The sequence below is a fragment of the Rhipicephalus microplus genome, chromosome 3 (genome assembly GCF_043290135.1).
Source record: "Rhipicephalus microplus isolate Deutch F79 chromosome 3, USDA_Rmic, whole genome shotgun sequence".
Classification (NCBI taxonomy): domain Eukaryota; kingdom Metazoa; phylum Arthropoda; class Arachnida; order Ixodida; family Ixodidae; genus Rhipicephalus; species Rhipicephalus microplus.
Window position 1 is genome coordinate 68,097,185 of NC_134702.1, and position 27,971 is coordinate 68,125,155.

The 27,971-nt window shown below is 41.9% G+C and overlaps 1 protein-coding gene across 1 annotated transcript; it reads left to right on the top strand.

The window, feature by feature from the left end:
- The first annotated feature begins 15,856 nt into the window (after positions 1-15,856).
- On the top strand, positions 15,857-26,324 carry LOC142803772 (uncharacterized). The gene is made up of 5 exons (XM_075889733.1): positions 15,857-16,007; positions 19,676-19,856; positions 20,775-21,004; positions 22,016-22,117; positions 26,186-26,324. The coding sequence occupies exons 2-5, from the start codon at positions 19,802-19,804 to the stop codon at positions 26,303-26,305; spliced, it is 507 nt and encodes a 168-aa protein (XP_075745848.1). The 5' UTR covers positions 15,857-16,007; positions 19,676-19,801; the 3' UTR covers positions 26,306-26,324.
- Positions 26,325-27,971: the final 1,647 nt, after the last annotated feature.

Sequence of the window (27,971 nt, forward strand, 5' to 3'; positions counted from 1 at the left end):
CGCGAGCCAAAGAAGCCGAGCTCAAGCGTCTTCAACGCACCCGCCGCTCTGCTACGTCCATGCCCCACGAACGGTTCGCCACGTACGGCGACAATCCAGAGACTGGGACAGGCACTCGTTCCTCGCGCACTCTGGCAGAGCACACGCAGCAGCTATTCGGAGAGTTGTGGCACTTGGAGCCCTTCGCGCCCGCTGCTTCGTTTTGTCCATGCCGCACCAACGATCCGACACGTAGAGCAACGATCTAGAAACTTAGAGAGGCACTCGTTTCCTGCGCACTCAGGCAAAGTGCGCGCAGCAGCCAATTGTAGAGTTGAGCACTTCGGAGAGCAGCGGCATAGTAACGCCATCTAGGAAATGAGATGAGAAAATAAATGAGACTATTCGGGAGATACTGCTAGTTACGCGTGATGCGTGACGCGTGACAAGGTTAGACTAAGAGAAGCTTAGCCCCTAGGAAGTACGGCAAATATTCTGTGACCAGCTCGTAGTCGTGGTTAGAGAAAACAGAAACAATACGCTCCGGCGCAAGAGGCTGAAAAAACTCCAAATGCCTCTCGTCGTTACCACTATCGGAAGGAAAGGGCTATTCATAAAGCTGCTGCCGCAACAGCAGATAAGCAGGAAGTCCAGCAAATATTCTGTGACCAGCGCGTAGTCGTGGTTAGAGAAAACAGAAACAATACGCTCCGGCGCAAGAGGCTGAAAAAACTCCAAATGCCTCTCGTCGTTACCACTATCGGAAGGAAAGGGCTATTCATAAAGCTGCTGCCGCAACAGCAGATAAGCAGGAAGTCCAGCAACAGATCCTCAAAAGTTGCAACTGTGGCTTTTATATCCGTATTCTTAGATTATTTTAAACAATTTTCGTAGTTCTTTTATACAGGATATTTTCTAGTAGTGCATATCTGCCTTTTTAGGAGGGGTGCTGAACGGTGGGAGTGAATGGTTTGCCACTCTTCTACATAGTGTGCGTAGTACGCATCGTAGTACAATAGACTTACTCACCGTTCTACTGCTGAATATCACCAACTCTTTAAAAAAAAGCAAGTTCAGAGCCCTTACACTTTCGCGTATGTTCTGTGCTTTCAGGAGCAGTTTACTGTCAATCCGTAGTAATACGCACAGTACGTATCCTTAAGTGTTTTTCATTCAAACACAAAAATATCTTATGCGAGGTCTCAATTGGACTTTATTGCTTTACTTCCTTCATAGAAATCACATATGAAAATGCACACGATAATAGTGCAACAATGTAAGTTCCGACAACGGGAGTTGAATCCCCTTGCTGTTGGTCCGTGACAACGAATGCCGGGCACGTTACCCACTGTGCCACGGTCACAGACTCAGAAGGCATTACGAATGCACCTTTTATACGGAACACTGCCCTCTTGCAGTGCCCTTGGTCGGCGTGGCTGTGTCGCCCTCCGGGAGAGGTAAATTGGAACAATGAATCATTACCTTGACCTCGGCGAGTATCTATTTCAACGCGGCATTCCCACGCGTCCGACCCACCTGCGTGTTTCACTGTAGGATAGCCGCAACGTTGTCGATGCCTTTTCACGACGTCAGGTGGCAACCTCAGCGGAAGTGGCCGCCTTAATCATAGCATTCATCCATTCCGAAAATCAGGGGTGTTAACTTAGCAAGAAAGTCACTGAATTTAGCATCTTTTTAGTAGTGGCAGCGACAATTCTCTTTTTTTGGAGTATTAGCAATTTTTTTTTGGGGGGGGGGGACTTTCAAGATTTGAGGCAGTGTTTTGAAACAGACACAGAATATTAGGATACTGTGAGAACAGTGGGATGCTCGGACCAAGCTACAATAAATAAGGCCAAAGCATACAGGATCAAGCTGCTTGTGGCCCTGGGAGCTTTAGCGTGCAATGTGGCGCAGTGAAACTTGATTGGCCACAAAAACAATTAGTTTAAATATTCTTTAAATGAAAAATATTGCCTCGACTGCTTTATCCCATCAATAACTAAAGACTCTGAAAAAAATATCATCATTGTCATCATCGGCTTTGTTTAGCAACTTTTAGCTATAATTGGCGACTTTACAGAAGCACCCTGTCTAAGAAAACCTGCCAAGCACCCTGCCAAAGAAAACAGAACACCCTGACAGAAGCACCCTGCCAAAGAAAACTTAACAACACTGCCAAAAATGCTCTGCCACACAGGCTTACATCCCATGAATATAACACCACGTTTCCCGTTTACGCTCGCTCAGGTAAAAATCGCAGCTGGCAAACGGGGGTGGCGCGACACACATTGCATTTCCGTCAAGTTGGGCCGCATATAGTGTTCAATATCTCCTTAATATGCAATGAGTAGGCAGCTTTAGCCAGAGTTTCGCATCCAATCAGCGACGCTCTTCTGGCTGTCAGAGCACTTTCTCCGATTCCGCTTTCTCTGCTAAGTGCGACTGCTACTACCAGAGTTTGTTCAATCTATGATCATGGACGTTAGTTGTCAGGATGGAGATGTACCAGTAAAGGCAACAACTCGGTTGCATCCGCGTCAAATGGTACTTTTGCTGTCAGATACCAAAAGACAATGTGCAAGCTATTTATATCAATGTACAAAGAAACTTCCACTATACGTCTGTAAGGACACCATAAGGAGACTGTTTTACTTTCTTGTTATAGTGATTCCTAAAATGGAGCGATCAGCCATATTTTTTTCTAAAGTTAAATACCTCCCATCCTCCAAGGGCCCTCATAAATGCAACATAACAGATTTTTTTCGCGCCCAGTTTTGGTTTCATTTGCGTCTTGATGTCATGACCCATAAGATGACATCTAGGAGGCAGCTCTCAGAGCACTAAAGCGCTCGTCCTGTCTTTCACTCCGGTTTCTCGTCATAAGAGCAGCTTGGCTCTCAAATATCGCTGCTTTATCAGCTTTCTCGTGAAAGCAGAGATCATGAAGTCACGATACAGTAGACCCTCCGAAAAATAAAAATAAAAGTGGTGGTTCAAAAGCTGCTATTTTTATGCAACGATGATGCACCGAAGTACAGTGGTGTTATTTCATCATTTTTTTCCCACACCGGATGTTTATTCAACACTAGTAATATATAGCCATCTGACTGCTCTGCACTGCAGTTTTACGGAGCTGTCACTGCTGTGCATGAGCTTTCACAAAGCCTGTTTTTCTGGATCACTATTTGTAAGCAAGTTTTGCAGGTGCTTAGTCAGATATTTACATCAGCCTCGAGTTTTCAAGAGGTCAAGTGCGAACGGGAAGGTCGTAGTGAAGGGACTTGACGCCTGTGGAAAAACATGGAAGGTCACACTAGCGCGTCATTTTGGACAAGCGACAAAAAGCCTGAGCTTCAGTCTTCCAACAGTAGCAGAGCCTCGGTGATAGTCCATTGACCGCGAATAAACAAGAAACAAAAAAAAATATAGGCCTGAGAGGGTCTGCGAAGGTCTGTAACATCTTCACTCAAAAGAGAACTTGATTACTGGCTGCACAAGGCTTACCAAGGCTTGATTATCAATTGCACAGATTACGTGCGATGCCAGCACAGGTAATAATTCCGACCACATTAAAATCATATTTTGGTGCACAATAAAGTACAACTAGTAGAAAAATTAGGTACGCAACAATTTTTGTTTTGTTCTATATTCTAAATACTAACAGGCAGATAGATCGCCTGATGTCGAATATTCCGAAATGTCATTTAGGGACCCCGAACTTTTCCTTAAAGGCTGCCATTGTTTATTCTGGAAGGAGTGAGTATGGCTAACGCCTCAAGGCATACAACTTGTTTGATGCAGAAATTTTATACTACAAAAAAAAATGACCGTAATTCTGAACTCAATCTTTTATGTCACTGAATGCCTCATTCTGAGTTTCTTTCTGACGCCATCAGAGTGAGGCATTGAATAGTTTGGCAGATCCCACGTACCTATAGAAACTGATGTTATGCGAAACTTGCGCATGCAAGCTGACCCTGTTGTAATTTTTTATTGAGCGAAACATACGTTAAACAGTCGCATATGTTTTATATCACGAGATATTTACAGTTGCATAGCGATGCCAACGGAAACATGGATATTAGCAACACGAGAAGTGGTAAGCTGATACAAAGCGCTGCTGCTCACGAGGATCGCAGCCGTAGACACTGATGCTTGGAGAAATTCAAGCGAATGACACCTGACTACAAGTTATGTTAACCCGACGTGACGGCTGTTTCGTAGGAGTATACAAGTTATGTTTATGAAATTGGAAAGCCAGCGCTACAACCACAATTGGCGTTTCACGAACATTAGACTCTATTTGAAAGGTAGTTCCGCGACCTGCAGTGGCTCTGTGGTAGAATACTTCATTGACGCGCCGAATGCTAAGGTTCCATTCCTACTGGAAAAATGAAATTCATTCTCTGCATTCATGCCGTCAACGCTGCCGATGTGCGCATTTTCATAATGATCAAGCGTTAAAATTACCCATGTGTGTTCTCGCCGTTCCTGAGTGCAAACTGTTTAACACTTGTGGCATATATTCGCATACACATGGCATATACGCGCCATGGAGTATGTGTCACTATTTCTTTTTGAAAAGTGACCATATGCCACGACCAGTGTGTCGTGCTCATGAAAATTTTACCCTCCCATACTGACGTATTTCCTATACTAACGTTTTACCCTCTCATAAAATTGTAAACTGATAGATAGATAGCTCGATAGATAGATAGATAGATAGATAGATAGATAGATAGATAGATAGATAGATAGATAGATAGATAGATAGATAGATAGATAGATAGATAGATAGATAGATAGATAGATAGATAGATAGATAGATAGATAGATAGATAGATAGATAGATAGATAGATAGATAGATAGATAGATAGATAGATGTTCCGAGTGCTTGCAGCTCGCAAGGAAATTCTTCGCATTTGAAACTACGAAGCACCGAGCTTATTGAATAGAATTGGGTATGAAATAGTCAAGCACGCTGTTAAGGGTGATGCCATTGCGTTCGGTGTTGGTAGGTGGGCTGTGCGAGCACGTTGCCCAAGGCGTCACCGTTTTCAAAAAAAAAAAAAATCACACAGTGGTTGTTGCCGTACCATGTGTTCTGAGTGTAAATGCCTCGTTTCTATGTTTGCAGCTCCGTGATGCGTAACTCAGTGATAATTAGGCGATGCCTAAAAAAGTGCTTGAAAGTCAATTTGTATTTTTGAGAATGTGCAATACCGGATGAACGTAAATAACAAGTAAAATTTTTGTCGATGATCGCAGTGTAATAGTAAGACGGAAATTCCGAGTCCACTGTTGTGAAGATAGAAACCAGCGAAGCGTTAAAGCTTATCGGATGGTACTGTCAATTTAACTAGATGTAGTGAACTTATATATTATCAATATTGGCTGATACGCGTATTATCTCATCGATGGCGCATATTATCTCATCAACGCATATTATCTCATCAACGGCGGTCAACGGTAGTTTCAACTTGAAAGTGTAAACTAATAATGAGAAACCCCATTGCTTTGAAACTGAAAATAGAAAAGCCATGACGTCCTAATTTCGTGCAAATGGTGTGGCTTTCATTTCAAATTAATAATGTCATTCAGCCATCTCAGCTAGCTTGTGATTTATGATATTTGGTTTACACAATGTTCATTTCTTTCAACGCAAGAACGCTGTCAGGAGAGTTGCTTGTTCGGCATGTTGGTACATACTCAGTTAACTACAAAAGAAGCCACAAAACTTTCACATATGAAAAAGCTGTAAAAAGGTTGAAATTATTCTCCGAAATAAACGTCAGTTGTTAGTGTCACATCTCTGCTCTCTGTCTCTGTTTCTGATGCTCTGCTTTTTTGATTTCGACGTTTTGTGGTCTCTTTTGCAGTTAACTAAGCAAGAACGCTTGATTAGTGGTACACACACGTGCATAAAATGATTTTCTACAGGTAATTTTTCTGTGGACGCTTTTAAACGAAACCTAGCCTTATAAACTCATTTCCTTCGGTTGAAATTTCTTTTGAATTTTTGCGCATCTAAAATGGCTGCACGGAGCAGATATCCGCTGCACCCGACAAGCTATTTTCTGGGAAGCAGAAAATCAGATTTTTGTTCGGACATACACAAGACGTAGGCAAGTATACTAGAACCACAAACACCCAGAGGCAAAAAATGAATGTGGTTGAAACAAGGAAATTGCCATTATGCAACACGTTCAAGTTCATATTATCATGGTAGTTCAGAATGCGGTGTGCATAGGATAAGCACACTGTGCAAAGCTCTGTCTGACACTGAGCAAGCTTGTAAGGCACATGACCACTTACATTGTGCGCATAAGATATATTATACTACACATATATCTGCGCAATTTTTGTTCAACTTTGTGTCGCTGAAGTCTACTATGATTCACTGTACTTTCCACTTGATGGTCTATGTAGCAATGAAGCATGGAGCATGTGCGGCTTGTTCTGTGAAACATTAACTCTGCTTTATCTCTGCTTTAACTCATGGGTTAGGTTAGGTTAGGTTAGATTATGTTGTCTCTTCTTGAATAATTATTTTCTAGCAGTGCTGTAGAGAGTGACAGAATATTTTACTTTCCAGCCCCGTCCTGGCAGATCGGCTGCGGCTCGTTACTTAGAGCCAGGCGGCGAGGGACGCATAGGTATTTCCGCGAAGAGGTTACTGCTTCCCTCCGGCGCAGGCACCAAAAAGTTCCTTAATGTAGCTTCTGTATTGAATTATTCAGCATGGTCAATTTTAAACCTTATTTTTCATTTTCAAACTATTGATTACAATGTCAGAAAGCTATCAGTTTTATGATTACCTCAAGCAAGACGTGTGGAACTCTTAGGAAATGTTCTGAAGCTTGTATTTTTTTCTCGAAGACTTTCTATCCATCTTCTCAACCTCCAAACCATATCATATGGCCACACCCCTACTGGCCAAAGTATAAAGGCAGAAAAAGTATAGAGGCAGAAAAAGAAAAAAGGAAGGGTGAAAAGAAGGAGAATCAAGAAAACGGACGCATTCCTCATCTGTCTCGAATAGTAGAAGAAAGTGCAAAGTTCAATCACGAAGATAGTTAAACGCCTTGTCGCTTAGTACGATGAACAGTGTGCTCATACATGATGGCCAAATGGAATTATTCTTGAAAGCTTCATAGGGCTCCTAGGCTTGAAAATCTAGATATCTACGCAAGATGCACGTCTGTTCAAAACTCTGAGTGCATTCATGCTCGGCACAATGAATATACAGATTACTTTTAGTTTTGTCCTTGAGATTGTCCTTGTGCCCTCAGAGCCAGTCGTTGACTCGGCGACCTGTTTGACCAACGTGCCGACCACCACAAGATGTCGGTATCTCGTAGACGGCTTCAGTCCTTCACTGAACAAATATCGTAGCATGTTACCTCTTGCTAATGGAAGCATTTGCCTCTCTTTGTCCTGTTGCCAGAGCTCGGTCCTGTTGTCTTTCTTCCGTGCCTGATTAACCTGCCTGCCTTCTCTCTTGTTGTTCTTGTCCTCCTCTTATACATGCGCTGTGACGTTTTTTGCTGTTATTTGTGCCAAGAAGCTTACGTATTTACTCTTTTAAAGTGTACACTACGCAATGAAGAACACTACACGATGAACAATACAAAGGAACAATGGGAGGCTCTGCCATCCTGCTCGGTTTTTGGGGATCAGCTTTGGCTTGTCCCAGAGACGGAGATGATGGCAAAGGTCCATGGATCCCTAGAATAGGGGTCTCAGGCATGTGTTATGCAGCGCGCCCTATGTGATATGAAAAGTTTGTTTTATTTCTTCTGGTGATTGCAACAGGGAGAATCTGGTATACATGTGTGGTAATAGAAACAAATTGCGCAACATAATCACAAGATTGATACCATTGTTAGGGATAAATGAGGCATTCATGGCTGAGGAACCTACAGATGCACCATATCACGCACCTGATTGAAGTTAACATAAGAAAATGTCGCAATGGTGGCACACTCTTCAGCTATCGTTCCGCATCACAAGAAATATAGCATGGGGGCGGTTGTTTCAGGTTGCTGTGCTGAAACACCATTGGTCATGTACTAGCATCAACTACTCTGAATGCGGCATGGCATGTCAATATGGTCATTAAAAATCGACACCATACGCTGTATGCGATAGGCTGCTGAATCAAGATTGTGCAGAGTTCAGTGTGTATAAAATACTGTAGCCTGGTCGTGCCCACTGGATCTGGCATGGTTTGGGTCACAAATATAAATGGCGTGCATAAGAACATGATCAACTTTTTACATCAGGTACTTGAAGGTAATACTTTCTCTCTCGAAAACGAATCACCAATAGAAAACATCCATGCATGAGCAGTCATTCATCGACAAGTACAGTCTATATTATACAAAGCGATGACAATAATACACTCATATGAATAGAAGTGGAAGTACTTTGTTGGTTATTAGTTTTGTCATTTCTTTAATGTCAACGTAGCCGAATGTCTTTTTTTTTCCTGTACTCCTCAAACACCGGTCAGACTTCTGGCCACTTCTTTACGAGGCCTACAATTGTTAATTCGTGAGAGGAACAAGATGAGACGTAGAAGAAAAAGAACGTCCACTGACCGGACCCTGCTTAGGTTATCTCTTTTTGGGAAGATGTCATACACAGTGGCTCGGATAATGTTTGTTCTGAAAGGTGAGAACGTACACGCAAAAGCAAAGTCTTTAAAGACTCGTTCAACTCGGAACTTGTGTCATGACAGTACTAACCACCTTGTAAGAAAGGTGACGTGCACAAGACGTCGTAGCAATAGCGCCTTTGCGTTTGTACCGTATTATTGACTGACATTTTGGTTGCCAGCTCACTTCCCGAGCTTTCCACAAAACAATGGTGTTTTACAAACTGTCATTTTTTGCTTGGGCAAACTTTCAGTATTCAGTGAAATAAAAGAAGGAAAACATATTGCTAAGTTTCCGTTATGGTTGACGACACTTGTTCTTGGGAACAAACTTGCACGTTAGGCATTATGCAACGCAAAGTGGAGAACCGGCCTTAGTGTGTCTGAAAAGAGCAAAAAAAAAATACTGATTTGTGAACCGCTTTTTGATGACGTAGAGACACGAGTGACGCAGAGTCTCTCTTTAGTGTTCTAATGGACACTACTGTGATCATATTTGAAAACACAAGATGTAAAGATCGCTAAAGCCCCGAAGAATAACATGAACACTATGCTTTTACAAAAGTACCATTTCATACGAGACCTGATAATGAATAGTGTTGTTATGGCATTTAAGCAAGTATGAATTGGTCGGAATACATATAATAATTACTGCGACTACATGGTCTGATGAGTACCAAGAACAGCTGAACATGCCCAGTAGTGCCTCTTCCTTGATTCAAGTAGGTGTCAGGACACTGACAGAAATATGGCACGAGTACATGTTTGTACATAAGAATTGCTACATAACATATCGCACATACTGAGTGGCACACTCTCAGTTGTACGTAACTAGTGGCATAAGGCCAGTATAAGTAACACATGAGCAGTGCCGGTACCACATAAACTAAGTGCTGATTATTGCACTCGGAAGCCAGCATTTCGTACACGGTCAACGATAGCAAGGAACCGACATCGTACAAATGTTCCCATTAATGGCGTAAAAGAAAGTGAACAACTGCGCGAGAAAATAAAATTTGTTTTAGTGGTACATAATAGCAGAAGTTAGCGTGAAACGAAAACACTTATATGAATGTAGACAGAACTACAGATAACTACCCGACAATTATTAGCAAAAAAATGCAAACATTGAACATTTTTGCAAGTTTTCGAGAAGCATATATGACAAAAACATGTATTATTATAGATCTTTGAACACTTCAGGCAAACCCCTCTACATATTATCTGAGTACAATTTGGTAGGGAAGCACTAAATACACTCAAAATAATTTTCCTGAAGGACCAAACTCCAACAAAATTCTGCGTAATTCAGAAGGTGCCCACGTGACCAAACTTGTTTTCTCTCCGAAATATTCAACCGTTGGAATGCTCTCAAACTGCTTTTAATGTAACAAATCACCGTGATTTTTTCGAACACATTAAAATGTTGATAATATGGCGGGGCGTCCTGTGTTGGAGAGAGAGAGAGAGAGAGAAAGGAAAAAGGCCGTTAAAGGGACTTTTTTCCGTCCTTCATTTTGTGTGTTCGCAGCCCGAAACAGCTGTGAACACACCGCCGGCAGCACCACCGGGTGCCTATTTGAACGCGTGAGAGAAAAAAAAAGAAAAAAAAGGTCTCTGGCGCAATACAAACGTGCCTCAAGTGCATAAAATACAAATTCAAGTTAAACGTCTTTGTTTTTAAACAAAATATGTCTACCTGCAAGGACTTCTTGTCCTACCAATAGATTGTCAAGATTGACCCCATTCGCTGTTGGGTGACGCTAGTGGTCACTTTTTATCGACTGTCAACATCAAGTTAAAACTATGATTTATTTTTTTTCTGGCACGAAATAATGCTTGCTGCCGCCATTGTGATGAACGATCTTTTCACTGGCGTCACAATCAGAAAATTTTTTTCCGAGTGGTAGACAGTTTCTTTAACGATATCCTAGGATTCGGTATGCTACTCGGCGTTGTGGTTGGGGAATAAGGGCTTGAAAGAGAGAGACAGACAAAAAGTAAATAGAAACAGGGCACGGATGGACTCCGAGTACTTTGAAGGATAGCTTGAAACAGCTGCTTTTACGCGCAGAGACGTTTGATTCCTTGTGGCAAAGTGGAGGCATGAACTGAAAACTGAATCCAGACGATGAGTCGGAAAGGCAATGCTCGTGGGGTCTGCTTAGGCTAGCGCATTCTGCTGTTCCAGGCGATGCACAAACAACCTCGAAGTTTTCACGACACTTTGTGCTTTTATGCACGATAGTCGTTACTACAGACAGCCGTGAAAGCAATAACCCCCACGCAGATGAGATTGTCAGCTTGAAACCTTGCTGTATTTTTGCGCTAAAAGACGAGAACGTCCCAAAGAGCGCAACGGAAATGGATACGAAACAAAACGAAAAGCCGAATGTTCACGTGTTATTACTATGGTTGTTTATTTCTGTTCAAACTTGCCTAGAAACATTGCAGCATTTTGTGTGGCATTGCAGTGCACCCACTCACCAGTTTCACTTTTTTTCAATTATTGTTCCTCGGCCCTTCTAGCGTCCGTGCCGGCGCCATGTGGGACAAGCGTTCTCTTAGCTGGCACATGATACCTTGAGCATTTCATCAACGCTTCACTAAAGCATGTGTCAACAACGCCTTGGACGAATTGTAATAGACTGTATTACATCTTTTATATAAAAAATAATCACTCTGCTTGCCGGTGTTTATCTACGCGTACTAAGATGCAAAAAGACAGTTGGGAAGCAATACTATAGTTTCTTAAAGAGTAGTCGATAATCTTCATGAAATATCTAAATAATCTCTCCCTCCATGCAATCAGAATAAGAAGTCCCAAGTTCGCCACTAAGGAGAAGCAATGAATGCGATAGCAAGAAATTAAAAATATCACAGAAAGAACGTTAAGTGGCTTGATAATTTCCCAACTTGCCTACAGCACAGAGAAGGACACTGGGAAAGAAAACATAGGTGTTCACTGGACAAGTGTGAACTATAAACTAGCATACTTGTTACGCGTGAGTACTTGAGGAACGCGCTGAAAATGTCTACAATGCAGAATCCAACACTTTTAGTTTTTTCTTTTAAACTGCGGCACGTGAAGTGACCTCTCTGCGTCGTCTGCCACGTGGTGGCGTCTGACACCTAGTGTGCCTCGCGAACAGAAGGGGGCCACTTATTTTTGCTCGTATAATGGGCAGTTTTTAACTTGAAATGAAATGTAAATATTTCGAATAGAAAATATGCTCAAGCTGTTCGGATACCTGCGTATCGTGAGCGTTAAATTGTGCATATGAATAGCTCGCTGTTGTATCAACGGCACAAGCACGGCGCGTTGTTGTGTCGGCTAGTGCACTGGGCTGCAGAGCGAGAGGTGACTGGTTTTAATTTATAACACACACACACACACACACACACACACACACACACACACACACACACACACACACACACACATACACACACACACACACACACACCCCCACACACACACACACACACATATATATATATATAAATATATATATATATATATATATATATATATATATATATATAGAGAGAGAGAGAGAGAGAGAGAGAGATTGAGAGAGAGACATAAAGGTGACGGCAAATCATCTCTGGGTTTTCGCAACAAAAAATCTACCATCCGTCTCTTGGTAATAATAAATAAACATAAGTGATCAGAAAATAACTTCAGTATCCATTGACAATTGTGCTGTGTAATTCATAGCTTCCTTATCTATCTACAGTACCAGTTTCGCAACAGAAGTTATGAAAGGAATACGATAGGAACAAATTTGATTGTTATATGAAGTAAGGCCAGCAGCTGACTTAGTTAAGACTTTATCTCGCGTAACTTCACACAACAGCGGTGTAAGCAATACGGCTTCTCTTATTAACGAAGTAGTTTCAGTACTTTTTGTAACCTCAACGCGAAGCAAACGGCTACGAGGATAGAAGGGGAGGAGGAGGAAGCAACAAAAAGAAAGGATAGAAGCCGTCTACTAATACCTACGTAGACAGAACGCGCTACCTTGCAAATTTGATTAATGATCGTAGTTGTTGCCCGAGCCACACAGCCCCCTCCCCCCCCCCTCTTCCTGTACACCCCTTCGCAATCTGACCGGCGTGTTGCATCTCTGCTTAAGCTGCACTCGTCTGTAGCATTCGCAAGCTTCCGCTGGCATCACTAAGCGGTGTTATCGATGTGGACTTTATCCAGAACATGACAACGACGGCAATGACAAAATGCTCCTCGAGGGTCCTTGTTACTGTATTCGTGATAAAAAGAGGCCTTGCGATGCACCTACCCCCCTCTTTTGTTGTCGGAATGGTAGTTTAGATGAATTTTCAGTAGTTTGTTCTTCCTGCAAGCATAGCAGGAGCACAAGCGAACCACTGACGCCCTGTTTCAGTGCGTCATTTTGCTATCAACCTTCCTGCTGCAAAAAAAAAAAAAACGACGTTACAATATGTTCCCAGCCGTGTAGCTGAGAAAGTGTGATTACATTATAAAATATAGGCCCCATTCACATGACCACCATCCCCAACACGAGGCCTCGCATTAGACAGCTGGAACCTTTGTACAGAGGCGTCTTTACGAGTGCATGGGCAAGGCGAACACAGATCACTCCCTTCATATCGGTCTATCTTTCTCAATTAAGTCGAGTCCAATATAGGGTAACAAATCTATTGAATAAAGATCTACTTTTCTAGATTTCCTTCTGTCAAGTTTTCTTGAGAAGTCTACTGATGCACTGCTCATGATCTGAAAACCTACTGATCTTAATCCCCGTAAACTTCTCACTAAAATATTTGCACCAATGTGTTTCTTCTCTGATTCACTTGAACATTCTGCGCGTTCTCCCCATCGTTATTATGTTTTTTTTTACTTTGCCTGCTTTCTAATTTCTAGACGTAGGCCACAGAACCAGTTGATATTTCTAGCAATTCCCATGAATACGAGAATTTTCAATCACCCAGCTCTAAACATTGTAAAAGATTATTATCATTCCTTCACATTTATTTCTTTGATGTGCGGAAGCGTACACTTCATTCATTCAGTTACCAGTTCCACTGTAATGCACAGATTCCACATCATTATTTGCAATATTCATTCACACTGATGAGGGTGCACAGAGAACTCGTACCGTTTTCATGAATGCCCAATTAAGGGAAAGGGTATTTGTTTAGGATGACAATTTTTTAATCTAAATGGTGTCTTAAACCCATCAATTGCGAATGCAAAGTGTCATACAACTGAGGTATCGAGTTTATCGGTTGTGAACTTGGAAGATCTTCAGGCTATATATTTGCTAGTATAATATTATACAATCACGTTCAGACTTATTGGTACTCCCACCTCTGTTGTGGATAGGTAGAGTTCACTAATTTTATTTACTAGTGAACCTGTATTCAAGGGGGACCCAGACACTTGTACACACTGGTGGGAGGTTCTGATTCTAAATTGTTCAATTACTATGCTCACTTTCACGTTATTATGACACACTCTCTAAAAGAATACACCCTATCCACGAAATGAACGATGTTGAAGAAGCCTGCTCTAAAGGTTCGATCCGGTAAACATTGAATGCAACGTACATCAACTTGATCAGCATATAAAGACGCGACACGGGTTCACAAGGCCGTGCTGCTTCGGCTGCGCGAGCCCTCGCCGTTGTGGCCGCCTCAGTGCTTGTGTTGGGTCGTGATTGCTGACGGCGCTGACATCTCGCTTCGATCTCGTGAGCTTTCAACGCACAGTCGTGATGGCGAGCCCGCGCTGCAGCCGAATTTCGAGCCTTCTGCGCCGCTGCCTTGGCTTCTCCGGTGTTCATGGTGGAAGCTGAGTAGCAGTATCGAAGCGCCCTGAGTCAGGTCTGGTAAAAGAGAAAGGAAGCGTGCGAAGAGGGAGTGTTGTACATACGCGCAGCCTTCTAGCGGTCGCTTATCAATCCAGAGCGCACGCCGAGACTGGGACCTGAGCGGCCGCACTCCCCCTAGGGCACACTCTTGAAATGAACGGTGGGCACATCTGCGCCTTTAGTGAGATCACTAAAAACTAGCGTACACGGTGGGATGGGCAAGAAACATTGTACCACCAAAAGGAGGAAGCACCTTAAATAAAGAATACGTAACTTTTTGGGAGGGGGTCCCGACTTAATTGTCATTTCTTTAAAGGGACAAGTTAACTATTTTAGAAATATCATAAAACCTCTAGAGAGAGTTCACCTGTCTAAATGGAATCATATGGGGCAACTCGGAAGTCATAAAAGTGTCAAAACTAATTTTTATTCGAGTGCTTGTGAAGACAGGTTGGTGATCACTAATAAAGTCTAATTTTGATCCCTTTGTGAGGCTTTCAAGTTAGACGGCCAACCACTATCTGCAGAAAGACTGTTACACCATTGTGAATACCTAAGATTGCGTAAGAAGGCATCACAAGCGCTCATAGCTTCTTGCCAGCTACTGGCTTATTGGAACGACTTTGAGTGGAACGCTCTCAAGTGTGTATATATGTGTGGTTGCGATATTTTATGTAATCTCTTTGTCTCTCTTTCAGTACCCTTTTTACAACCTCAGTGCAGGGTAGCATACCAGATACTATCTTCTAGCTAACCCCCTGTCTTCCTCATCTCTTTTTCTTCTCTTCTTGCAGCGTCTCCTGATTAGGTTAGCGCTAAAGCCAGTCGCGAGGACGATATTATATCAGGTTTTAAGGCATTCATGATGTTCGCTATTTTGTAAAGTGTTCTGGTGACGGCCATGTAGTAAAGACAAGAGATGCAACCTTCCGGGGCGATATTGTAATTTCCTAAATGCTGCATGTACAGCGGTATGCCGAGAAGCACAAAAGAGAAATTGTAATCTTGAAAGATGAACTTGTCGGCTAGTTGGTTAATGATAACGTAAGAGAGACATCACGAAATACCAGGACAGAAAAGGTACACATGCAACCCAACGAGTTGCCAGTTAGAGCGAGGCGTGGTCGTATGTGTACCTTTCTTGTCCTGGTATTTTGTGTTGTTTTTCATATGCTACAAAAGTTTGTATTTTCTCCGCAGGGTGAGCAAGTGAAGCGCTCATGACGTTATGGATGCGAGAGTTCAAACATCTTTTTCAGTGGAGATAGGGAAAAAAATGGAAACGTATCGAGAGTCATGCATCCTTTCACAAACTGGGTTAGAGCGTTGCAACTGTGTAAGAAGAAAGCAGCGACTATTGTCGCTCGAGCGAAACTGCAATGTATACCTGCGGCAGGTGAATAGATCCAATTGAAACCTCAACAGTGCGCGGCACGTGTGAGCGTGTGGAGTATTTTTGCTCCTGCCATTGCAGGGGCAAGAAAGACCCTTTACCTCACTTTGGGCAAAGGTGAGTGTTCTAACATTTTGTAGCAGTACGCGAGAAGCATTGAATACATATAAAAGGGATGTCCTTGTGCTGTCCTTATGGGAAAGTTGCTTTTCGTAATACGTACGCAACCACATCTATGATGATATTTGTCTTAAATACAAGTATGCAATGCATTTATTGTGCAGAGATGGCTTATTGCACTCCCAGAACAAAGTACGGCGTACTCTAAATCGTCGAACGTTTGTTCTTAACACACTTCATTTTCGTAATATGCACGCCACCACTCGTATTATGGGGTCAACACTTAGCACGTGTGATCTGCGATTACCGCATTTTAATGCTTAATTCACCATCAAGCACATTCTTGTTAATTTGTTTTTGAGACATAGGAGCTGACTTGGGTCAGGTCGTACGAGTGTTAGATCCTTAGTACGTCACTTCAATGGGACGCTTAAGTTGAACGAGAGAATGTTGGTTATAAAAATAGTGATATTTTTGATATTGTAACAAACCATATAAATACTTTTACTGCCATTCAAAATCGATGAGGCTTAGAAATTAGTCTGCAGTGAAACTGACTGAGAAATAAAATGTAAGGAAAAATGAAAAACCAACCTAATTGAAAGTCGAAGACCCATTCCTACTGCGATAATAATTTCTTATGCTATAAAGAATCGGTCAGCAAATTTAACCAGGGCCAACGCCCATATCAAGCTGCTAGAAGGCCACTTTTGCTCTAGACCTCACATTTGTATTTCTTATAAGGACATAATGCCAAATCATCGGCCTATGTCTATGTGTTTTATGTTTATATCTATGCCTAAAGGTGTTAAAAAGAGCCAACAGTGAGGAGCTAGGACAGTTGAGTATTCGGTAATTGACGGGATAATTTGTGGTATTTCGGAGCGAAGGGAAAGCACTTGTCCTTTTCTTTTCAGCATGCTCAGTTTTGATACCAGTTTTGAGCATGCTAATAATCACCCTATCTTATTTCGAAGCAAACACTATATGCTAAAAAAAATTGTAAACGTTCCAATAATAATCTGCGTTTAGTGCACCATATCTACGGAACGACGCTCTTATATTTAGTATATTTAGCGATAGTAGTGTGAAAAACTTGCGAAGCTATCGAACTGAATCTGTAGCGTTGTATCTGGGTTTAGTCGCCAGGGTTTTTGTCGAGCAAGCAAGTCCAAAAGCAGACATTTTTCTTCCAGCTGGTAGCTTGCAGGATCTGCGAGTCAGTGCATTGTTTTCGAGAACAATACGTCAACAGCAGCACAGCTGCTGAAACTTCTTTGTCGGTACCCTTTGTCTCGCAAAACGGCGAAATAACAGCGTTGTGACATAGGTGCTTTTGACATGGCTTGTGTGCTGTGATGACCAGTGACGGCACAGAATTGTTGAAAACCTTATTTCTCTCATAGTCATAGGCAGTGAATAACTAGGGCACCGATATCGTACCTGGAAGTGGAACCAAACGTCACGTCTTCTCAGAGTTCCCCGCCGTAGTCGCAAAAACTAGCAAGAATAAGACACTTTTCAGTTTTATTTGAAGGCCGTACCAATCTCCTTCATTGACAATGTGTGGGACCTCCTAATTTTCCCCTCTTTATGTGCACGCCCCCTGTACAGGGTGGTGTTGTAAACTGTCGTACCTTATCGAAGACCAGACTGAAACAGCTTTCTTAAAGTAAATTGGTCACTAAAGGAATATGTCTACTTAGCACAGGTAGAGAAATATAAACAGGTAAAGAAATATGTCTGCTTAGGACAGGTAGAAACCGCGGAGCCGAACCATGAGAATGAAATAACTAGAAGAATAAGGATGGGGTGGATAACATCCGGAAAGCATTCTCAAATCATGAATGGTAATTTGCCCCTCACCCCCAAAAGACAGCTGCATCCTGCCGGTACTTACCATATGAAGTAGAAATCTCGAGGATTACAAAAACGATTCAACTTAAATTGAGGACGACGCAGCGAGCGATGGAGAAGGAAAGTGATTGGTGTCATGCAACCTTAAAAAACAAGAAGAGAGCAGAGTGGGTCAGCGAACAAACCGGGCTTAGGAATATTATAGTTGAAATTAAGAAGAAGTGGACAGGGGCCAGGCACGTAGCACGTAGGCAGGATAACCGCTGGTAATTAAGGGTAACTGAACCAGATGAGGTCAATACACGAAGGGGAGACAGAAAGTGAGGTGGGCCGATGAGATCAAAAGTTCGCGGGTATAACGTGGCAAAGGAAAGCACAAGACCCGATTGCTTGGTGGATCATGATAGACCCTTGCCTTTCAGTGGGCGTAGTCAGGCTGCTGCTGCTGCTGATGATGATGAAGTGATCGATACTCCGAACTAGTAAAAAGCTACAGTGAGGTCAGTGTACAGATAAGGAGGATTCACGTAGTCAGGGCACTTACCACTTCTATGACGAAGAATCGTCTTTTTTCTGAAACATCTCTCTTTTGTTTGTTAGGTGCTAATGATTGTTAAGGTGATTCGTCAGTTTTCATGACTGAGACCATGTCTGTACCATGTTTATGTAGGGGGGCCCTTATTTTTTTCTTGAATTAGGTTCACGAGGCCACCGTTTCAGAGATATTCTTCAACTAACAGCTAGACATTGTTAAGGAACGCAAAGTTAGTACTCATTAGAATCATGCAATTATATTTCTAAGGATAATGGTATTGAAGATTTCTCTATGCTAGCGATATAATAGTTTGTCTCATGAAGCATCTTCTGGGGAAAACGGCCACCGTAATGATTATGAAGACAAAAAAGTTTTCACCCAGTGTTCTGGCTACATTCAAGGTGCGCATAGGGTTGTTCGAAAATGAAAAGGAGGGTCCGTAGTTCACAACTTTTCTGGACAGTGACTTGAACGTGGTACCACCATACTGGTTAGCTAAAAAATCAGCTAGCCGATGTTGCCTGAGCAGAATTGATCGCTATCTAATCAGGCTTCCAGGGGAATCCTCTAGCTGATGTCTCCCTTGTGAACCACAAAGTATACACCATCAGTCAAACCTTCTATGACACAAATATTTGAGTACGGAAAACACATCTTGGCATTGCTATCGGAAAACTTGTTGTTCTCGTCTCACTGTTTCATACAGCTGCTACTGATATGAAAAAAGCGTGATCAACTTCGCGTCAGGAATTTCTTACCATGCTATATGGTGCCATATCTCATATGAACCATGAAGCCATATGACACAGATGACCTGCTTACTTGTTTATGCACACATGAAAGTCCTACGCTTCCACACAACACATAAAGAAGGACGCCATATGGTGCTTTTGTTATAATGTCTATGTTCATGTAAGACCTCGGCGTGTGACATGATTGAAAATGGGGTCCTTTTTTTCTGTGACTTCTCTCTCTCCCTCTCTCTCTGTCTCTCTCTCACACACACACACACACACAAACACACACACAGACACACACACAGACACACACACACACACACACACACACACACACTCAGACTTTACCTTAAAATATTGTCTTATATGGTCGGCCTCAAGGGGCAATAAGATTTCTCCAAGAAGCTGAACTATTCGGCTGCATTCGAGCGCGTTCGTTTCCATATGAATATCTACGGGCATTCCCAGACGGAGTGCGACAGTTTATTATTAGTCCGCTCAAGGCCACTCCACTCTGTCAACGTCTTTCTTTCCAGTCCGTCTCAATGCTCACAAAAGCAGTCTCGCAAGGACCACGTTCCGGGCTTTAGTTTTCTTAGGAACTCTACCTCAGCCAAAGGAACCACCTGCGAACAAATACATTTATTGACTCGACTATAAGGATGAAGAGAATCAGAATGGTCTGGTATTGGTTGCTGTCCCTACCACTACTACTAGGTAAGTGAACAGTATCCATCGCTTGCTAGCTTTCAGCTAACTGTTAGTTTTGCTGCTGAGATAGTAATATGGTTTTGGTTGTTCACATTGAGGTGTTCTATCATAGCAAGGGATACGTCCTGGGTAAGCCCGAACATTTCAAGGTTCGTAGAGGCAAATGTTTTGACTAGGTGACGTCAAGACGCTGTCCTTAACGCCATTGTCTGTTCGACGAGTTATCGTCTTCTAAACGCAAAATGATTCAAAACATCATATCTGCTGCGCGAATAACAGTGCCAACTCAATCCATGCCAATACGTTGCGTAATATTTGTAAAGAAAGTCAATTGTCCATCATTCTACAACGCGTAGATTATAGGCGATCTTGTGTATTACGCATTTCTAAAGTTATCTTAACTGATATGACACTGCTGGAAATTTTTTTCTGGAATAAACCAGGTTATGTCTTTTGTAGCTATTTTATAGCATGCTATAAACACCTGGTCCTAAAAATGCACCGAGCTTTCTTCAGAAAAGAGGGGCGCGTATTGCTTTCATTTATTAAGTCAACATCTACTAATGAATACAGTTTTATATAGGTTAGTGGTAATTCACGATGCTGTCAGAGACTGTGATCATGATTTATAATGCGATAAAGACGTAATATTAATATTTTGGCAGTTACATGCTTGTTCACAATGAGATGTCTTGGCATGTGATTTATCATAGATAAACTTAAGTTTAAGGATTTATTGACAGGTGCGGCTGCGAAAGCATGTTCTAAATAACTGTAATATCTGAATAATTTTTTAACTGATGAGTCTAGTAGTGTACGCCGAGACAACGTAAGCTTCGATTTCATCGTCTGTTTGAAAATTTGTGAACCTTTAAATAGTTTATTGCAATTACGTTCTAACTTGTTTCGTTTGTTTATCCTCAGGAGCAGTGGTACTAGGCAATGTTGGGGATGCCAACATCAAAGCATTAGGCATCAACTCGGTTAGCAATCCAGGCATCAACCAGGGCATCAACCCTGGCATCCATCAAGGCATCAATCCGGGCTTACATTCGGGTACCACCACAGGCTATGCGCCAGGGATTTCAAGTGCCACCCTCGGCAATTCGTCCAGTATTGAAAGAAGGTGGAAATGTCATAGACTAGGCAAACTTGTGAGTGCATCAGCTGTTACCATTGGTGCATTTTACAGCAGAAAGACGTATGTCTGGATCCATGCATGTGTGTTTTTTTTAGTGCGCGTTGACATTCACTTAGAATAATAGCTATACAAATAACCTACTCACACACTATCCCGGACAGTATGGGACTCTGGCTACAGCCTATATTTATTTCTTTCTACCAGAAATTCTTTTTTATAAGCACAAAACACCACGTTCTCTCTCCATTGCATTGACTTTCGAGTATTTGCTCACGTAATCGATGGCCGCTATTAGTTGTATTGGCGTAGGAAAATGTAGATGACTAAACGCTGGCACTGTCTATTTAGTTGTTGAAGGCTCTTCACCCTTTCAATTTATTGCATCTCTTTGTAAAGCATCGCGTTTAACAAGTGTTATTCTATTACAAATCTTAAATGTAGAGAAGGTACATATTTCGGGTTAATTGATCAATTTGTTCAGGTGGCTGATTGAAGATGGTGCAAACGAAATCCAGTGTTCACTTGGTTAAATTTATATTCCGATTGCACCTGGTCGTGATCAAAAGTGGCCATGTAACACCGGCATTACATTTGTAATCTGGTAAGAGTGTTGAGCGTAAAGATGACGAGTAAACAAATGTGATTGGTGTGAAATATAGGTGATTTTATTTAGGCGCTCAGAGGCAGTTGAACAAAGTTCTCACAGGAAAGCTTGACCTTCTAATTCACAATTTCAGCTAACTGAACGATCCCCCTTTATTTATATTTACAGAACGCCAATGTAAAAACAAATTAGTATCAGGTGGTGGCTATTGCGTCATTCAGCACCGGCACATGAAACAAATCTTCTACCAGACTAAAACCTAGGTTTAGTGCACATAGTTGAAGGCTAAAGTCCAGCCTTTTGTGTAACGATTGGTTCCTTTCGTCAGGTAAACGAGTCTTCGCAAAAAAAAAAAAAAAACCTGCCACAAGTACTTTTGTAGCCTGACCTCCGTATTCATTTTTCCCTTTGATTCACCAGTCGACAAGTGCCGCACCAAATCCGAGATGCTGGTTCTACTGTTTCGACGAATCCTTGTATCGAATCTACCGGTTACCAGAGGCCAACGGAACACCATGCTGGGTAAAGTCTGTTTTTACGTTGCGAACATTTGGTGTCGGTGTTAGGCTCACTGACCGCAACCTACAGCGGCCGCTGTGATACACCATGCCCATTTTGTTACGCCACGTTACGATATGTGACAACGACCCATTTTCTGTGTACTAGCCCAGGATTCTTTTACACCGTGTTCAGATCTTCCATACGATCAGCCTGCATCCTGGCCGACCACCCAACTTCGAACGCTGCACACACCGACTTAAATATTGTTACTACGACAACTAGACATCAATGACTTTATTCATGTATACTTGACACCCTTTTCCACAGTGCCTGGGTTAAGCATTCGAAAAAAATTACCAATGAAAATGCAGTCTTCAGAGGTTTTGTAAGTATACGTAGCCTCCATTGTTTCCAAGAAGGGCTCCTGAAATTCTGCTATACGCACATTGTGAGAAAGCTACCCACCTTATTGAGATGCTGTTGCACGATAAACATAATTAAAAAATTACTCAGCCATTGTCCACGAAATGGTGCGGCAGCAAAGTCATTTGTTGAGATAACAGAGAAAATTAGTTCTTACTTACTTGTTTACCAGAACATACACATGGTGTGGCGTTGTTACCATATTTTTTTCCAGAATATCAGATGTTGAGAATTTTGACGCTTATTGTGAGATACTAGGGCAGCCAGCTGTGCTGGTAATATAAATAGAGACTAAGAGGTTGTACTTAAAATAATAATTTGAGCTTGAAATGACCGTGATGCACTACTTGCTCTAGAGCCGCTTCAAGTCAGCAAGCATTTGAGTTTCTGCTTGTGCATGAATTGATGACTGATTACATGTATCATCCAGCCATGGTTGTCGCCTGCATTCTTTGCTCTTGTGTATTACTCAACCAAACTACAATATTATTTGAATTTTCGCAGTAGTGTCATCAGTGAAAGCCATGTTATGAGCGAAAGCACTAATTATGTGAAAACACAGACCGAGGTGGTCCCTGTCTGCGCTCGTGAGGCTTAAAATACAGTCATTTCTTTTACCTCTCCCAGATAGCGTCGCCACTCTACACCAACCGAGTGAAGGGAGATTGGAAGGGCGCGAGAAATACAAGAGGCGTTTAGAAAGCCTCGTATACGCGCGTTGGTAGCACAGTGGTTGGATCATCCGGCATACATCATTCCATCATTGCGAACAGAGAGGTTGCAGCTTTGTCTCCAAGGTCATCCAAATTAGCGAAACTACCTCTGCTTTTTCTATGTAATCTGCTAGTGTGTATTTTACACCATACACTTTCGTGTGAAAATCTCATATTCAATATGCCGTACTGTTAAACTGTGTTTTCACCTAAGAACAATGACTCAAAGGTAACCTGTTCGCCATTGTGTTTTGCTGCATAAAATACATCTGGCGATGGCATTTTGAGGCCTTCGATTAGACGGCATCACTTGGGCTTCATTAGTCCTCCTGAGTTGTTGCAACAAATCCAAAGCCGATTTCCTCGTAGTTTTTAAGTCATCTCAATATTTAGACTTGCAAGGTAGAAACAATTTTATTGACCAATGTGGACGGAACATGACAAAATATTTTCAAACTTGTAAGGTCGCACTCAGATTCAAGTGATCGAAATAACAAAATATGACGCACATTTTCTTCTCTAATATCGCACCTTTGATGGCAAGTTGAACGAAAGTGCCTTTTCGGATGAATAAGTTCTCAGTTCTAGGTAAACTAGCTTTTCACTAAATGTTCCTTTACCTATGAAGGTGCTTGGAATGCGTTCTCTATCGGTTGAATATGCATGCGTCATTATCAGTTCTAAAAAAGAGTGGTCTTAAATAACAAACGAAGGCGAAATTTTTGAAAAGTGATTTTATCAGTAAAATCCACCTCGAAAGGCAAATATGATTTCACCCTTAACTTGCGCACTAAGGGCATTTCTCAGGACTACAAATAAAGTTCCTACATTCATCCACCATCTTGTCAAGAAGGCAGTTTTTCGTGCCTGCGAATGTATGCAGCTTTAACATGACGAGAACACGGAAGTTTGAAGACCTGTAATTTTAATAACTTAATATGTTGTTTTATGAACGTATTCGTTCCACAAATCCGCATACCGGCCCCGAATGCAACCCGCTTTATAGGGACACTACGAGAAAAATAACAATCATGTTAGTAAGCTACGTACTCCTCCGCAGGATAGAAAACACATTTCCCCAAATACTCTCAGTAAGTCAAACATTGCGCCCCCCGCCCCCCAAAAAAATGATTGGCGACGCCATCTTGGTGTTCGTGTCATAAACGTAGTGTGATAGGTTCGGGTGTGCATACGCTAAGCGGTAAAAACAATTTCACTAAATTTTAGGGAAGCCAAAGGCTTACTATCACAAGCATTTTGGCGACTTAGAGGACACCTTTATACGCGGCGCCCTTTTTTGGCGGCAGCAATGGCATGCGGCCAAACTGAATGAGAAATAGGCACAAAAAATTGTATTTTACAAAAAAAAGCTAGTTACTAAAAACGACTACCTGTTTCATGAAAAGAAAACCAACAGGAATGTCTCGGTGAAATTGAAATATCGCGCTAGAAATGGCATGCTGTTTACAGAGATATTGACAATGCTGTTTATATGAATTAACAATGACCACACATGTGGCAGCATGGTAAAGTACTAAACGTTCAGCCAAACTTCCCGATTTGTGTCTCGACCTTGCTAATCTCACCAGAATGTCTCAGTAGATCTGTGTTGTTTAGATCATGTGTCTTTTCTGGCATGGAGATTAGTAAATATACGCTACAAAAAACTCTGCCGCTAGTATTTATGGCAAATGCAACGTATGGCGCTTTAGCGCGATTATGGTAATGATGGGTGGTACACGAACTTGTCTAATCTTCGTACTTCCGGCTCCGTGTTCGTTCGTGTGGCTTGCAGCTGTTTTCTCACGAAACAAAAATCAGCGAATATTTAGCGGTTCCGCATCACCACCTTATATATTTTAGGCTTGCCATTTCAAATCGGGTCACGAAGTTGAACAGGGTTCATTCTTTTCTTTCAAACAAAACCGAAACACAGCAATCAATCAAGCCACAAGTGCGATTCGCTGCTCGCAAGTACGAAGACTACGCGAATCCGTGTACTACCCATCATTCTCAAGGTCGCTGAAAGATCCCAGTGCCATAGTCCTCTGTAGTTAATTTTGGTGAATTTTATGCTTTCTGGCCACTAGCTTATCTAGTCAGATATGTTTTTTTCCCTCACCTATTCGCCTTCATTTATGGCGGAACGACGCTGCCACTGGCGAGAGATGGCACCACTGGCACATGCTCACAAATGTTGGCAATGTTTTGGGATACTTTACTGAGACATGTGATATTACTGAATCATAAAAAACAGAGGGGAGGGGAGGGAGGAGGGAAGGAAGAAGATACTTTCATACTGCTTGTGTAACATCGAGGTTCAAGTGTTATAGCCTTTAGCCATATATTCAAGAAAAAAACTTGCACTCGCTCTTTTCGTGTACTAAACCATTATGTCGAAAATTCATTCAAAGCGGGGTCTGAAACAGAAATTCACTGGACTAACTAACTTAGAAACAAATTCTATAGCCAGTTGCAAGCACCCGCGGTACGGCCACGGGCATATCATTCATCTGTGTATAAAACATGCTAGATAGTTGTCATTGTAACCATACGTGTTTTATATAAACACGTATGTCGATATAAACACTATGCATAATAATAGACAACAGTTCTCAATCTCTACATAAAGCATCATATCTCCTGGAGAAGTGATATCAGAATATTAGCTGAAATTTGCCAGAAGTTGAAGCTTCTCGAACGAAAACAAGCCACGCGATCATGCGTCTTCATAAAAATGTCAGCTACCTGGAATGAGTGAAAAGAGTCTGACGCCAGGAAAATGAACGAGCGTGATTGCATGAGACATCTATGAAAACTTTCTCTAGGTGATAAAGCGATGAATGTGGGCGAGTACTTTACTTATTCTCAGGTTTTATTACATTAGAGTGTTACTTCGACCAGCGTGCTAGCGCAACACAAGAATTTTCATTTATCTCTCTCATGTTTGCAGGTGGACAGGAACTACCCGAAAGGAACTTGCAGATATTCGCGTTGTAGGCAGCCCAACATGAAAAAAAGATGGTGGTTTGGCAAATTATTTGGCAGGAGACCCAAGGATTCCATGAAATAAACACGAGAAACAACACGCACTTTCACAACTTTTCAACCCAGTTTTGTGACACGTGGCTTAATTTTGTCATGCGTAGAGCAGATATATGCCAAAATATGTCTTATACACCTTACCAGAAAACGTTAAAAATGATCTATATATACAAAATGCCTTCAGATGGTTTTTAAACGCAATCAACGTGGACGTTTTGTTAACAATTTTCCGACTTGAAGTCTGACCACATTAGTGAGTCGCAGTGTTAATTTCACAGAGATGGACCAAACAAAGAATGCAACGACCAAAAACAGTAATCACAAGTTAACTTTGCATTGGTCCAGTGTGACGTAAAGACGTAGTGTTTCTCTTTTTTTTTCTTTTGACTCATATTGATCCTGCACTCTCCTCCACCCCCCCCCCCCCTCCGAAGTGTGTGTTCATAGAACGTTGGTTTGCACTTCCTTCACGATGGCAGGCATGACAGGAGTGCTACAACTCTAATAATTTAGCATGGCCTCCGTGGTAGGCCCACCTTTAACGAAGCAATGATGTCAAGTGACGACGTCATCTTGTCACTTCACGTCACGTGACGTCATAGTGATTTCATGTTGACATCATGACGTTATGATACATTTTTGCGCCCCTCGCACTGACACCGACGTCACCGGTGGTCAATTTTCTCGCTTGATGAGTCCTGTAAACCTTTCGTTCTAATGGTGTATATCAAGACAAAACGGAAATGAGCCATGAACTAAATGAAGAATACAGGGACCACAAACAATATACAGCAATAAAAGAATATCGTGCGTCTGCACGTGTGCGTGCATGTGTTATTTAAAGGCCTTTACACTAGATTCAACCAAACTTCGAATACAGAGACATTTTACACTATTCTGGGATAGCCCTACGTGCGTCTTCCTTTGAGGACTTCAGTAGGGCAAGACATCGAACAGAACGTTGATATATTCGATGGTCGTTTTAATTAAGAGAGGCTTGAACATCAGGAAAGCCATGCAAATCTTACACGAGGTCCTGGTGCATAGAATAAAGGTGCGGCCATTCCTGCCTGATCCGCACCCTGGGCTAGATGCTAAACAGGTTTAGCTATGATGGAGAATAGAATGCGACTTAAGTACAATTCTCTCAAAATTGTAGTCATAGCCGCCGGACGCCTTGTGTACTCGACTAGACAGTGGCTACCTGCCTAAATTTTGTAGCAAGGGTGAAGGAGTGCGAAGAAAAGAAGAGAGTTTCATTTTAAAACAAAACCGGAAAGTAAATTTAAATCATCGGAACCAAGTACAGAACAGCCGGAGCAATCAGTAAGCAGCAACTTTCAAACGTAGGCCCTAATAAATATTAGGTGCTAAATCAAATGGATGCGAAGACATAATTAAGCACCCTCATAAGCCAGATCCTTCAAGAGAACAAAGTAATTACTAATGCACACTACTTATTATCTCAAGATCAACGGGAACAATTCACTGTGCCACTAATTTTTGTGTCGCAAGACCAATCAAAAAGTTTTGTCAAAGCTAAGTCTCACCTAAATACTATAAATTAGGAAGCTTTATGATCCTGAAAGAAACCAAACTACCCTGTAAATAGCTTCAGCTGAAACTTCGTCTTACTTTGCGTGAAAAATTTTAAAGATTTGAACCCGCGTCCTCACTCGTGTTGCAATTTTCAC